Raw genomic sequence first — 13,230 nt, 5'->3', positions numbered from 1 at the left:
AATTTCTGTGTATGTTGTCCAAAGTCACATACTTTGTGTTAAAAACAGAATTTTATGTACAACACTAATATATGTTATCCATGTTTACGAACAGTCCTGTGTGTTTTCCTTTTCTGTGATTGGATATCTGTCATTTTAAGATATATGAAGAATGACTATATCTTGATAAGTACGTAAACCTAAGGGTGTAAGCATCAAGTTAATTTTTATTATTTCATTTTTGTATATCTGAATATAAATATTATTCCATGCATTGGCCTTTCCGAGGCTACCAGGGAACAATTGATAATAGAAAATACATTTTACATTTCTCTACAGAGCCAATTGTTCATATAATAAATAATTCCCCAGGTTCTGGGGGTCACTAGGTTACCCCATTGATTCTCGATAATCCATTATGTACTAGGGCCTTATAGGGGAGGTCATGCCAATCCTAGAGGTACCCGAACCCCTAGTGTACTCTAGGGCATGAAGGTGTTTTCACTGTATACATTTTTTTTTCCATTGCACTGGTCCTGGCCCTCCTTGCAGAGTCCAAGGCCCTCTCGTCCAGAAAACCAGGATCTCGGGGTCTCAAATGGGACAAAAAGTGGGGGGACACTGAAAGAGGTCCTGATTTTCAACACCTGGATATTGGCAAAAGGTTTCAGAATAGTATGTGAGAGGACATCTCCGAGGCTTGAGGTACTTAGGTTGTCCCTCCCTCGTAGCCTGATAGAAATGCAGCCTAGGGAAGCATGGTGGACCTCCATAAGGGAGTTTCTTTAGTAAGGTGTAATTGCATCCGACCAGGCTTTTAAGGCTAATTTAGTGCCTGGGGAATGTCTTGAGGGGATGTGCCTCAAGGGATGTTTTCCCCCAAAGGCCCAAAGTTCAGGTCTATAAGTGGGATCCCCTCCAGCCATTCATTGAGGATGAAGTGTTGGGAAGCCTTTTTTTAATGGGAGTGGGGACCAGCCATTGCCAGTCAGCTGCCGTACATAGATCTGTAGCTTTTTTGCATTGCCGTGCAGGGTGTCTGTTTTTGCCACAAAAAGGATCGGAAAGAGGCGGTTAGCATAGTAAAGAGTGGTTGCAGAAGGGGGAATTCTGCAGTATTTGTTGTAGACAAGGAAGTGCCACTATTTTAATGATAGTGACGCGGCCCATTAGTGGGGGGAGGAGCTGGTTCCAAGAGCAAAGCCTCCTTAGGAACAACAGAGTATCAGTATTATGTTTTGGATAAATGCCAATTTAGGAGTATGGGAGATGTACATTCCCAGATATTTAAAGTCATGCTGAGTTATTTGACTGTAGGAATGAAGGGCACACTCATCAGTATCATGAGAATAGTTTAACAGAAAGAGGAGGGATTTGTGTCAGTTAACACAGAGCATAGAGCGAAGGCCAAAAACATTAAAGATCTGCATCACCCTAGGGCATGATACAATGTGGTTTAACAGTAACAGAAGGAAGTTGTTCGCATAAACCAAAACTGTGTTCTCTATCTCCGGTGTGTAATCCTCATGTATTATCTTATCAGCCATGGCAGTTGCATTTAAAATTGGCAGAATGGCAGTGCATGGATTTCAGGGAGATGGAGAATCAAGAAAGGAAAGGTGGCATTATGACACCACCAACCTATCACACAACCCACTCTGTTCTTCGAAATGGGAAATATCTGTCAAAAAACATGGATGGTCTAGGCATTCGCTTGGGTGAAGTAGCGCTATGTCAAGTATATTTATCCAACAGGACTCCAACTTTACAACAACAAAAAAACGCAACAATAATAAAACAAGTGTGTGTGGCCAGTAAAGTCTCTAGGTCTTAAAGTCCATTGCGTCCATTAAGTGCTAAAGTGGAGCAATCTGGAGAAGTCGAACAGTACTGGTAGACTGGTGCTCATTTAACTTTGGGAGGTTTCATCAAATATGGCTCCATAAGTTTAAATAGTCTCACTGTCAGCCTATAATAATAATTTTAGTCCCTGAGTTTCAGGTCCTCCAACCCCCATCTGGGCATCTGGTCCCAAGAGAAGCACATGTTTAAATAGCTGTTAACTGTGAAGAATATGAAATATCACCAGATAACCTCCAAATATGGGTGATGATTGAGTTCCTGCATTAGCCTCTGCAGTACGGTGGGGGTTCGGTGGGATGTTGTAGTCATAGTTGTGTGAGTCTTGGTGTAGTTGTGTGACATATCTGAATCTGACCAGATATGCTGAGAATCACTCCTCAAATAGATGTCTGATAGTGATCAATGGCGCGTCAGGCCAAGGTCAGCCCTTATCTTGTGGCCCTGCGCTGGCACATGCAGCCTGTGGCGTGTCAAAAAAGGATTTTGATTGGATGATTACCTACAGCTTAGCTGGATATAGAAGCATATAATTTAGACTTGGAGCTGGAAGTTTGCATTTAACCCTCTAACTAGACTTTTGTGTCTGGACAAACCTAGTATAGTACTGAAATATTCTGATAAGCTGTTATTTGTGCCTCAGTTCACCAAGGGTACGAAACATCCTGAGTATGTTTTCATCTTTTCTATTCCTTTTGTCTGAAGTGAACATTCACTAGCAGTAAGGAGCCATTTGCTGTATTATTTAAAGTATTTCTTGCATGTCTGTAGCTCATTAGATAAGATCATTGATCACTCTGCATGTGCCTCAGTGTCCCACATAGAAGTAGTAATTGCTATATAAATCTTGCAACACAAAATTGTGGTCATTTTTATAAAAGAATAAAAGGCATATTATTTAAGCTTTCTGTTGAAAGAGCAGTGAGTGACCATGTAATATGAGTAATAACATGCCCATTCGTGTGTGTTAAAAGGAAGATTGTTTGCAATAAAGTAGACTTTTAACATATCCGCTACATTAAAGTTGAGTTCAGATTCTCGAGATAATGTTGTCCTTCATTATTACCTATGACCATTACATATGTAGAATTTGTTTTTATTTCAAGCATTCTTTAATTTATCCAACTGTACCCTAATAATCCTAGTACCCTTAGCACTTCCAGTCCCTGAACATTTAAAACCCCTTACTACCCCTAAATGCTATCATTCCCAAGCACTAAAAAACCATCCCTTCCTTGGATGCTTAAAGCCCCGAACTACCCCTGAAAGTTATCAATCCTTGAATGCCATCAACTTCTGTCTACCTGTTAACGTTACCCTTCCCTGAACCTTAAAAAAAACATGACTTCCCTTATACACACCCATCACAGAACCGAAAAAACAACTTAATGCCCCTTAACTCTGAGGGCTGTTTTCCCATACAATTTTCCCTAAATAAGACACTCATAGTCATCAAGTCCTTAAAAACAGGAAAAGCACCAGGACCAGACAAGATCCCTGTAGACATGTATAAGTCAGATCTAACTGTGTGGGGACCTTATATTAATGTTCTATGTAATAGCACCTTGGCAGGAGTCAAAATACCAGAGTCGTGAAGTGGAAATAATCCCCTTGTTCAAAAAGGGTGACAGATCCATGCCTAGTAATCATCATCCAAGTCTGATTGACAATTTACAAAAAGGGTTTTTCTGACAGTTATTAGATAGCCTTTTCGCCAGGATTGATTAATAATTTTTTTTATCCCCTTTGCAAGCAGGGTTCCGAAAGAAAGTAAGAACAGTAGACCAAGTTTTCAGACTATATTATTAGTCTGGAAGTACCTAAAGCTTTCAAAAGACCATTTGTATATGCATTTGCGGATCTAAGGGCAGCATTCTATTTGGTCCCCAGAGAGCTACTCTGGTCCAGTCTAGCTCAAATGTGGATCAGTATCGAATTGCTTGACATTTTGAAAAACTGCACACACAACTTTTACCATGTGAGGTGGTGGACAGATGACTAGCTCACCAAGCTGATACCCATAGAACAAGGAGTCCGATATAGGTGTGTGTTTGCCCCAACGTTGTTTTCATTGTATAATGATGTGATTGACCATCTGGGTCTAAGCACGTGCAACTCACAGAAACCGGGGGGGGGTGTATGTAAATCCCTGCATTGTTATTTACGATTGACACTTTACTGCTATCCTGCACTCCAGTTGGGTTACAAAATCTGCTAAATAAATTTGCTGATTTTTGTTATCTTCGAGACTAAGATAATCATTCTTAGACTACGCAGAACATTTAAAGGAGATATATTTCATGAACGGCGGAGCGTTGCATACTGCAAGGCGACTTTGATTATCTGGGTGTTAGGTTGGACAATTCAGGCAACTCGAAGTCCCAACTCCTAAAAACCTAAATTACTTTAGTTCACAGTGCATTTACGGTTAACAAAAAGTATAAAGCAACCACCCCTAGATCTGTTACTCCTGCTGTTGAAGTTTATAGGGCAAAAGCACAAGCTGCATCCCTTTGAGGCAGAAATCTGGGGAGCAGGATGTACTACCGGACTAACAGTAAAGGAGAATCATTTTATAAGAACATTATTACATTTGCCTAAGAGCACACAAATTAGCCCCCTGTATTTCGACACGGGGCCAATGAGAATTGGTGACCTATCAACATTAAAACCATTGCTCTTTTGGGTAAGATCATGGCAGACTACCAAACTCTCATCCTACAGACAAGCAATGGAAGAAGTAAAAAACTACCGGACCTGCAGTCTTTTCTCCTGGTTTAGACATATTAAATTACAATTTAGTGTTAGAGTATATTCTGGGACGATCCCACAATGACCAATAACATTAGATCAATGATCAAAGACATTTTGGAAACACAAAGTAACTATGTATCATTGCACCGCTAAGAACTGCAGCTTGGTTCTTGAATTTTTAAATGTTAAACCAGCGCCTGCCCTAGTACCGTTTATGAATGCGTATGTACCTCCCATGTACGAACTCTATATATAAATTTAGGGTGGGTACACTGCAAGTAAAAAAGCACACAGAAAAATGGTAGGCAAACCAGGCCAAATCTTTGCACCTGGTTTAGATGAAGTTTAGAATGTGGAACATCTATTGTTTTTTTGTTAAGCATATGTTAAACCTAAAAGGTCCTGGATAAGATTGCTTTGTATTGCTTTATAGGCATAAGACACTTTAAGTTAGCAAATTTTCAGGACCATCAGCAACCCCGCTACATTTATATGCATTGGTAGCTATTTATGCTCAGTATAGCTGATAGGGAAATTCAATGGTCTTTCTTTGTAACCTTTTTTGACCCTTGATCTTTTATTCCGTTTTAGTAGCATATAATTGCTAAGTTTTTAATATTATTCATACTGTGTAAATGTATGTACTATGTGCTATCAGAATTAAAACACAGAACGTAATTTAAAAGTTGTTCTATGTTTGACATTTTATACATTTTCACTGTTTTTAAGACATTTTTATTGGGTTTTCACGAACATTGTAGATAAATACTGAAGCTGTCATTGTTTTACTTGCGTATTATATTTGTTGTGATGATTATTTGTGTCTCGTTTTATAGGTGTAGTACTGAAATATACTTGGAACTGAAACTTATTACCCCTTACCTCTACCCTTCCGTGATCCCAAACAAACCCTTAATGCTACTCTTACTTCTACCCTTTCACGCTACCCATTCTTTAATTTAAAAAAACGCTTACTACCGTTTAATGCTAGCCTTTCTTGAACGCAAAAAATCACAAAGTACCCCTAAATGCTAACAATCTGTGAATCCTACCAACCCGTTGGTACCTCTTAATACTACTCTTCCCTGAATACTAAAAGCTCCTTTCCTGACCTCACCCCTTCCCCCTTCACTTTAAATGCTCCTCTCTACTTTCGTAGGAGGATGCCCCCTTGCCCCTGCTCTCAGCCTTTGCTTTATAAAGCACAACATTTTTGCTGCAACTTTTTAAAATTTTTCTTTTTTTTAATAGACGTTTGCAAACTAAATGGAAATTGAAACTCATCTTGGAGTTCCAGGACTTTACAAAGGAACATCTCCTTCAGTCTTCCTTCTTTATATGGACACAAAGTCTTCAGTGACTTGTAATAGGCTTATGATATACTTCTGTAGTCGCATTATCCCATACACAGTATGAGAAGGAAAATTGAAAAAGAATGAAGCAGATCAGCACAATCACCTTCTTTTATTATCTAGGTTTAATTATTTATTTCTTTTTTTAATATTAGATGCGTCATCTATATGTGGTCATTGATGAATCAAGAACAATGGATGACCAAGACTTAAAACCTAACCGACTTACTTGTACATTAAAGGTATGTTATTGTCTTCATTGCAAAAAGGTTAAATTAAGTTGATGAAATATTCGTGCTTTTGTTAAGCCTCTCATATACTTTGTTTAGTCTTTTATGCTCAGATCTTCACTCAACATGAAATGGTCTCTTTGATGAGAATAGAAGAGCTAATACTGATTCCTCTTGTCTAAAGGTTAGAGTGTAATGAAATTCCTGCCCTAAACCTTCCTCTGTATAATTTTGTCTCTCCCTCAAAAGCCTGCTGGTGAAGCTGTCTGAAGGTTTTAACACTGCTCCAAATTCCCTGATTTTACAATACTGAAAGCATTATTTGTCACGAGGCTGAAACTCCTTTTACATGATGAAAAGAAAAATTGCATGGAGGTGCGAAATGAGTTTATTCTTCTAGTTGCCCATGAGGTTTATAATGGACTCATGATGGACTGTATTAGCAGTATATTTCTTTTTTATATTCCTTTTTAAATTGTTGTATAGATTCTGTACATATTACATTTTGAGCAGTTGTTTAGTATCCAATAAATATTGAATGCTCTGGACATTTGCACTGGAGGTCCTAATCCACCCTAGCTCAGGAAAGAACAACAAGGTGGTAGCTCACACATTGTTTTGCTTCCCTAACCCAAGTTAAAATACTTGCAGATGTACCAGACTAGGAGTGTTTGCATTCAGCCAATACGCCTTTCTCATGCATCCAGCATTCATCCATTCTTACTTCCCTGTTATGTCAGTACATAAACTGCACTCATTTACGCTCCTTGAATATAGATCTGTGCAGCATTCATACCTGTGTACATGGCCATCACTTACAAGTACAACAAACACAAGCCCCAGTGTTTGGGGCAAGTAAGAGTTTAGGAGGGTCATTTATGGATTAGGAGATGTGAAGAGAGTATATCATGAATGCTTGGGCTGTGTCAACCTGAAGAGTCCTAAATAGTCTTGCTGTGTGGCTGCAGTTGAAAGTCATATATCACTTAAAGGAGTCCTATGTTGCACCACCCGCAAAAAAACACCTACACTAAAACGCAGCTGTGTATTGGCAAAGGCATTTGATAACCTGATTAGTGTGAGTATATCACCTCCTTACGTGTCCTCTCAGTATCCACCCCCTGTTTTTCATAGCAGACATAACACTAGCTAGAACAAAGGGTCCAAAGGGCTAGACAAGAACAATAACTTCACATAACTGCTACCCCGAGACAGTTCTCCAGGGCCACAATATAGGAAGTCGGAAAGAGGGGGGAACTGCTCAACAAGATTCACCAGCAAGCAAGAGCCGCTGATTCAATATCTGGGTACTGGTCTGGAGGTCCTTATTCTCTTTGCCTCAGAAAATCCTTGTGAAATAATGGATATGGTGAGAACTGCATCAGTCTACTGATAATGTGGAGACCAGTAAATTACAGGAATAATTCAGAAGGAGTGAAAGTAACCTTCTCAACCTGGGAAGTCAAGAGGCACCACTATAAGGAACAATGCTGATAGAAAAAGCTTCATAGGTATTGTAACTTTTATTCGGAAGATGTTTGAGAAAAATTAACTTTATCTTTCGTAAGAGTTGTACAGAGAGAGAAAAGAACTAAGAGCCTTGAACTGCTGTGGCAAATCTTTTTATGTACTTAGCCAAAATTATTTTACTGCTGGTCCTGATCATTTTGAATTAAAAAGCCCCATAATGCCCTTCTTCTACAGCAAGCAAAAGTTTGGGCTAATGGTGCCTTGCTCCTTATCCTGTGTCTTTAGACAAACATGGGAAAATATTAATTGAACAGGAAGCATTTCTCAGCCGTCTTGCATAGACCTCGGGACATTGGATGTCCAGCAAAGAGGAATGGGGGTTGGAGCAATAGTAAAGATGGATGAAAGATAGCAGTTGTGAATCCTCCATGATAGTCATTCATAATCTGCTGCACTCTCCTAATCTGTCCTAATCTGCAACAAGGCAAAGGAAGCACCTTGATGATACAAAGGGAACAAATTGGGTTTGTGGAGCATAGATTTTCTTCAGATTTTAGGAACTGAAAATATCTGAAAAAACGTTACCATCCTTGCAAAATGCTCGCTGTAGAAAGAAGACTCTGAATTTAATGGCTCTCCTTTTCCAGCCAACCCCCTAGCTGAAGTAGAGTGAATAGCAAGATTAGTGAACCTGCATGAAAAAGGTAAAAAAGTATCTGCATGGACGGCACAAAATTATATAACGAATAATGTGCATTAGCCTGTAAAGGGAGAAACTTGTGATGTTGTACGCAATAAAACTAGTTCAGTTGAGAAAACAAATCCTGGTTGGAAATGGTCATAGTAAACTGTCATATCTTAGAGGGCTTGGCCTGCCAGTGAAGATGGATACAAGCTAGCAGCGCTCCATGCACGTCCCGCTCATCTGACATCATCTGCACCGGCAGATTGCAGTCTACGACCCAGGCCACTTGCCGAAGCTCTTTGAGAAAATAACAACCTAGGCAGTTTATAAGTATTTGTCTAATCTACAATAGACAAATAAGGGACCAATTGCAGGTGAAGGAGCACAGTTTCCAAAGTGTCAGAACATTAACGAAAATTGGTTAAAAACTCATCTTTTTATTACAAGGTTAAATAAAAACATACAATAGCATATTCATAAAAGGGCATGCATAAACAAGGACAAATCAATTATTACAAAACATAATTAATAAAAAAGGGAAGAGATATTTATCATCCGCGCGTTTCGGCGAACCAGCGCCTTATCCATGTGGATTTGAAACTTGTCTTTTAAGGGACCTATGAATATATTACATGCGTTTTTGCACAGTGTACAATTGTCATTAGCTTTTTGCTATTTTAATTGTTTAGATATATATACATTTGTTTATGTTTTAATTGTTGACTGAGTTTTTTTATTGTTATATTAGATTTGTTTTAGCCTTTAGCTTTATTGAAAATGTACACATTGCTATTTTGTATTTAGATAATAGAGTTTGTTCCTGAAGAAGGCCCAGTTCCTAATTAAATCCAGCAATCCAGGCAGAAACTGACACGGCCTGTTGACGTGCATGGGATACCACAGGGCTGCGTCCCATAAAGGGGTTGTAGGTGGCTGCACCCCCATGCATTAGGTCATGGCGGCACTGGGTACCGGCTAGGGGCACACTAAAGCAGAAAGTCCAGGTATGAATGCAGCTTTCAGCCTGAGATCGGGCTCCCTCTCCACCTCCCTCTTTGCCTCCCTCACTCAATAGTCCCCTGGTCTTCAGGACTATAAGAATGGGAGCAGGCGCTTCCTGGTAGTGGGCTGATTTCAATGCCCCGGGTGCGGATGTAGCGGGAGCAGTCATATCTAGCTCAGTATAACTGACTGGGTGGTGTATCGCAAGTCACTGTTCACTGAGGGCTACAGAGGGAGAATGACCTGTTCACGGAGAGACACCAGCTCATTGCTTACCACTTGCCCTCCAAGGCTATGAAGACCCCCCCCCCCCCTACCCCTGCTTCTTCACCCTCTCAAGGAGTCTGAAGCCTTCGCCGGCACTGCTGCAATATGTGCCAGCCCACCTTACCAGCTGTGCTTGACTGGCTGTGCTCTGAAGTCTTGGGTGGGGCCTTGACCCCAGTAGGTCACCCCCACTATATCCACAAGACCTAACTCCTCTGAAGTATGAAGCTGCCTCGTCCACGTTGAGCCCTGGAAACTCTGATGTGCTTCAGCGAAGCTTGTCGTCCGGGATACGCTGATGGGCCCTCTTTGCACCACAAAGAAGATGACCACTATTACAAGCACCACTCAGGAGTCTCACCTGTTGGACTCTGCCCTGCCCCTTATCGCCTACCTGGACCAAAACTAATCGCTCCTTAGCACCCCTCAGACAAGTTGGACTTGATTCGTCAAGCTGTCCAAGTCATGTGAACAGCGATGGAAATGAAAATTAATGCACTCTCTCTTCTTAGACATTAATCTACTCCTTGAAGATCATTGCACGTCCAAAGAGAGAGGGACACCTAACAAACTAGCCAAACATGAATTTTGCCCTCCGCACACTGAAGTGACTGCCTCACATATTGGATCTCATGGAGAGGGTACAGATATTGGAGGACCGAGCCGAGGACGTTGAGGGCTGTTCATGCTATAAGAATAGTTGGGTTATCGGCTTGCCTGAAAATGCAGAAAGCCTCAATCCCACACCTATCTGCCATTTATGCAGTAGAGCGACCACTTCGGGTCCCCACCAGACCGGATGTCCCTGGAACATCTCCACCGTTGGTAGTGATCAAATTATTCAAGTACCTCAATCGTGACTACATTCTGCAGTGGACTGGTAATCAACATCCCATTATCGTGGTGACCTCAATAATCTCAATCTTCCCAGTCTTCATTGTGGCAGTTCAACAATGCTTGGCCTGCTTACTGGCATTAAAAAGAGACTCTGAGAATGTTTCTTAAAATATGCTCTACTATTTCCTGCCTGCCTTAAAATTATTGCTGATGAATAAACTTTTTTCACTGACTTCCAAGGATGCCAAGCCTTGATGTATGATACTTAGGACACTGATGGTCTACTATCTAGCAAGGACTCTGTATCAGATGGGCAGAGGCAATGGGGATGACTTCGGTGAGCTCAGTCCGTGCTAAACTGTCCTGTGGAGAGTATTTCCTCCCAGGGCTAGGTGTGGGCAGAGCGCCGGGCCACCATAGACACTGCTACTACACTTTGCACCACTCAATACCATAGACACCTCATCTGAGTAGGACTCTGGGGGTCTCCTCATCCACCGTGAACTCAATTGTTGTCACCCGGCAGACCTGGTTTAAGAGGTTTATTCCCCACCCCTTACCAGCTTATCTCTCCCGTTTGCCTGTGCTCTCTGTACTCACAGATCATACTTCTCCCTTCTCTGTTTCTGTTTGTCTAGGCTCTCAAACTGCTCCTGATGCACAAATCTGTGCTGCCTTAATATTACGCTTCCTTATGTGCTTGGATGAAGGGAACTGACCTCTGGCTGACCCACCTCCTAAAGTCACTCTTGTCCCAACATCTGAGAAGGCTTCTTTTTGCAACTGCCTTCCACCACATATGCTCTTAGTCTTAGTTCCTCTGCTGGGCACAGTTTGTCTAGATAACTGTTTTGTTACTGTTTGTAATTGTATTCTTTTGAGAGGGGGAATCCAACCCTCATATTGGGTATTGACTTTACTACGGTTCTTGACATTACACCTGATTGATCACAACCCCCCACCCTTTTTGAGCGCCCCTGCCATGCTCGCCTCCACTGAACTGGCTTACTGGCTCCACCAAGGGATCTCATAGATGCATGGTTAGCACGCCAGCCACAGATAAGAAAAAACAAATTCTATTTGCGTGCCCGTGTTCTCCATGTTCACCTACATTGCACCTCCTTACAGATGCAAGTCCTACACACAGCAAAAGCAAAACCTTGTCTCAGATCATGATCTGTTATTGCTAACCCTGGCCTTGGTATGTGTGCCTACTCCACTGCCTACCTGGCGGATGCAGCCTCTGTGGCTGGAAGTCTAAGTGCTTTGCATATTCTGCACAAAGCCACTGTAGAATACTTCCAGGATAACACAGGCTCTACACCAGAGCTATTAAATGGGAAACATATAAAGTGGTCATACGCAATGCTATCCTGCCCACCATGATCGGTGCACGCACGTCCCTAGAAGCAGACTTTCAGCAAGTGGAGGCAGCACTGGACCAACTTGCATGCAGAAGGGATGAACATGCCAACCCTATGGAGAGGCCCCAATGCTTAGGCATGGTTGCCTTCATGTCCAGAGCCCACGATAAGACTGATGGACTGGCTAATTTGCCCCCACAACACATACTCTCATATACACTCTGGTAAAGACCCTTCAAGGCCACTAGTATTTACAGAAAATAATATCAATGCAAAGTCTGTGTGACATTATAAGGTCCTGTATGCAACGGGACTCCTGCTAAATTCACCAGATTTCCTAGACAGTTTAACCACCCCTGCATCCCCTGAATGATGTTGAATTACTTGAGTCTCCTATCGCCCAACAAGAAACCCACCAGGCACTATGTACTCTGGCTCTCTGAAAGACTACTGGGTTGGTTGGCCTACCGGTGGAGGTTTATGCCAAATTTGACCCCTTCTTACACCACGCTTGGAAACTCAAATTAACCCTACAGCTGTAATGCCTTCCTCCTACTATGAGAGAAGTGATTGTCTTCTATACCTAACTCCAATCATGACCCCACAACTGTTGCCTCTTATCCCTCGTTATCCATTCTGAACACAGATTATAAGATTATAAGCAAAATTCTGGCCAACCACCCCTTCCCTCACCTTACATCCCATTTTCAACCCATTCTGACTGGATTTCAGTCCTGCAAAATACCTCTCTCAACATATGTTGCTTATACCAAGTTATGGAGGGAGTCTTGCAGGCCTGGTCGAGGCAGCATGTATCCCCATTGCCCTAGAAAAGGCGTTTGATACCCTGAGCTAGGATTAAATACTGGCTGCATTGAAACTTTGCGGGCTTGGCCCCTGGATGCTGCAATGGATTGAATTGCTGTACTTTTCCCCCTCAGGGCCCCCACATCTCTGAAGCATACCCTATAATGCTCGGAACCAGACAGGGGCACCCTTTGTTTTGTTTCACTGTAGAGCCATTAGCCATCAAATGTAGAGAGCTATGAAGAGGCTTGGAAAAACCACTGGGGGGATACCCTACATGCTGATTCTTTATGTATGCTGTTGTTTCTATGGTCTTTTTGCATAGATCTCGAACCGCTAGTGCTTATACTAGATGTGTTTGACGCCCTGTCTGACGTTAAAGTCAACCCTACAACCCATTACTTTTCCCACTCTGGCAGGGCACTTCACCCACAAGCTTGCTTTTTGAGCGGAATGCCTTCGCTGGGCGTTTCAGTCCCTCAAATACCTGGCTATAAACATTTGCAGTACCCTTGGGGACTTATTGGAGGGCAACCTTGTTGCTACAATGTGTAAACTTCGAGTCCAAGTGGATTGGGATTTTAATGAATATTTCCAAAAGTCCTAGAATTAAACGTTTAGGT

At 41.7% G+C, this 13,230-nt stretch overlaps 1 protein-coding gene across 1 annotated transcript in view; it reads left to right on the top strand.

The window, feature by feature from the left end:
- The window catches only part of LOC147726772 (general transcription factor IIH subunit 2), a 358,867-nt gene that overhangs the window by 106,364 nt on the left and 239,273 nt on the right, over positions 1-13,230 (top strand). Inside the window, exon 5 of the mRNA XM_086960819.1 lies at positions 6,101-6,187. Coding sequence (XP_086816945.1) covers positions 6,101-6,187 — 87 coding nt within the window. The remainder of the gene's footprint in view (positions 1-6,100; positions 6,188-13,230) is intronic.

Source organism: Lissotriton vulgaris, chromosome 3_1, assembly GCF_964263255.1.
Source record: "Lissotriton vulgaris chromosome 3_1, aLisVul1.2, whole genome shotgun sequence".
Classification (NCBI taxonomy): Eukaryota; Metazoa; Chordata; class Amphibia; order Caudata; family Salamandridae; genus Lissotriton; species Lissotriton vulgaris.
Note: the sequence above shows the minus strand (reverse complement) of the source record. Positions and strands in the feature narration are given on the sequence as shown.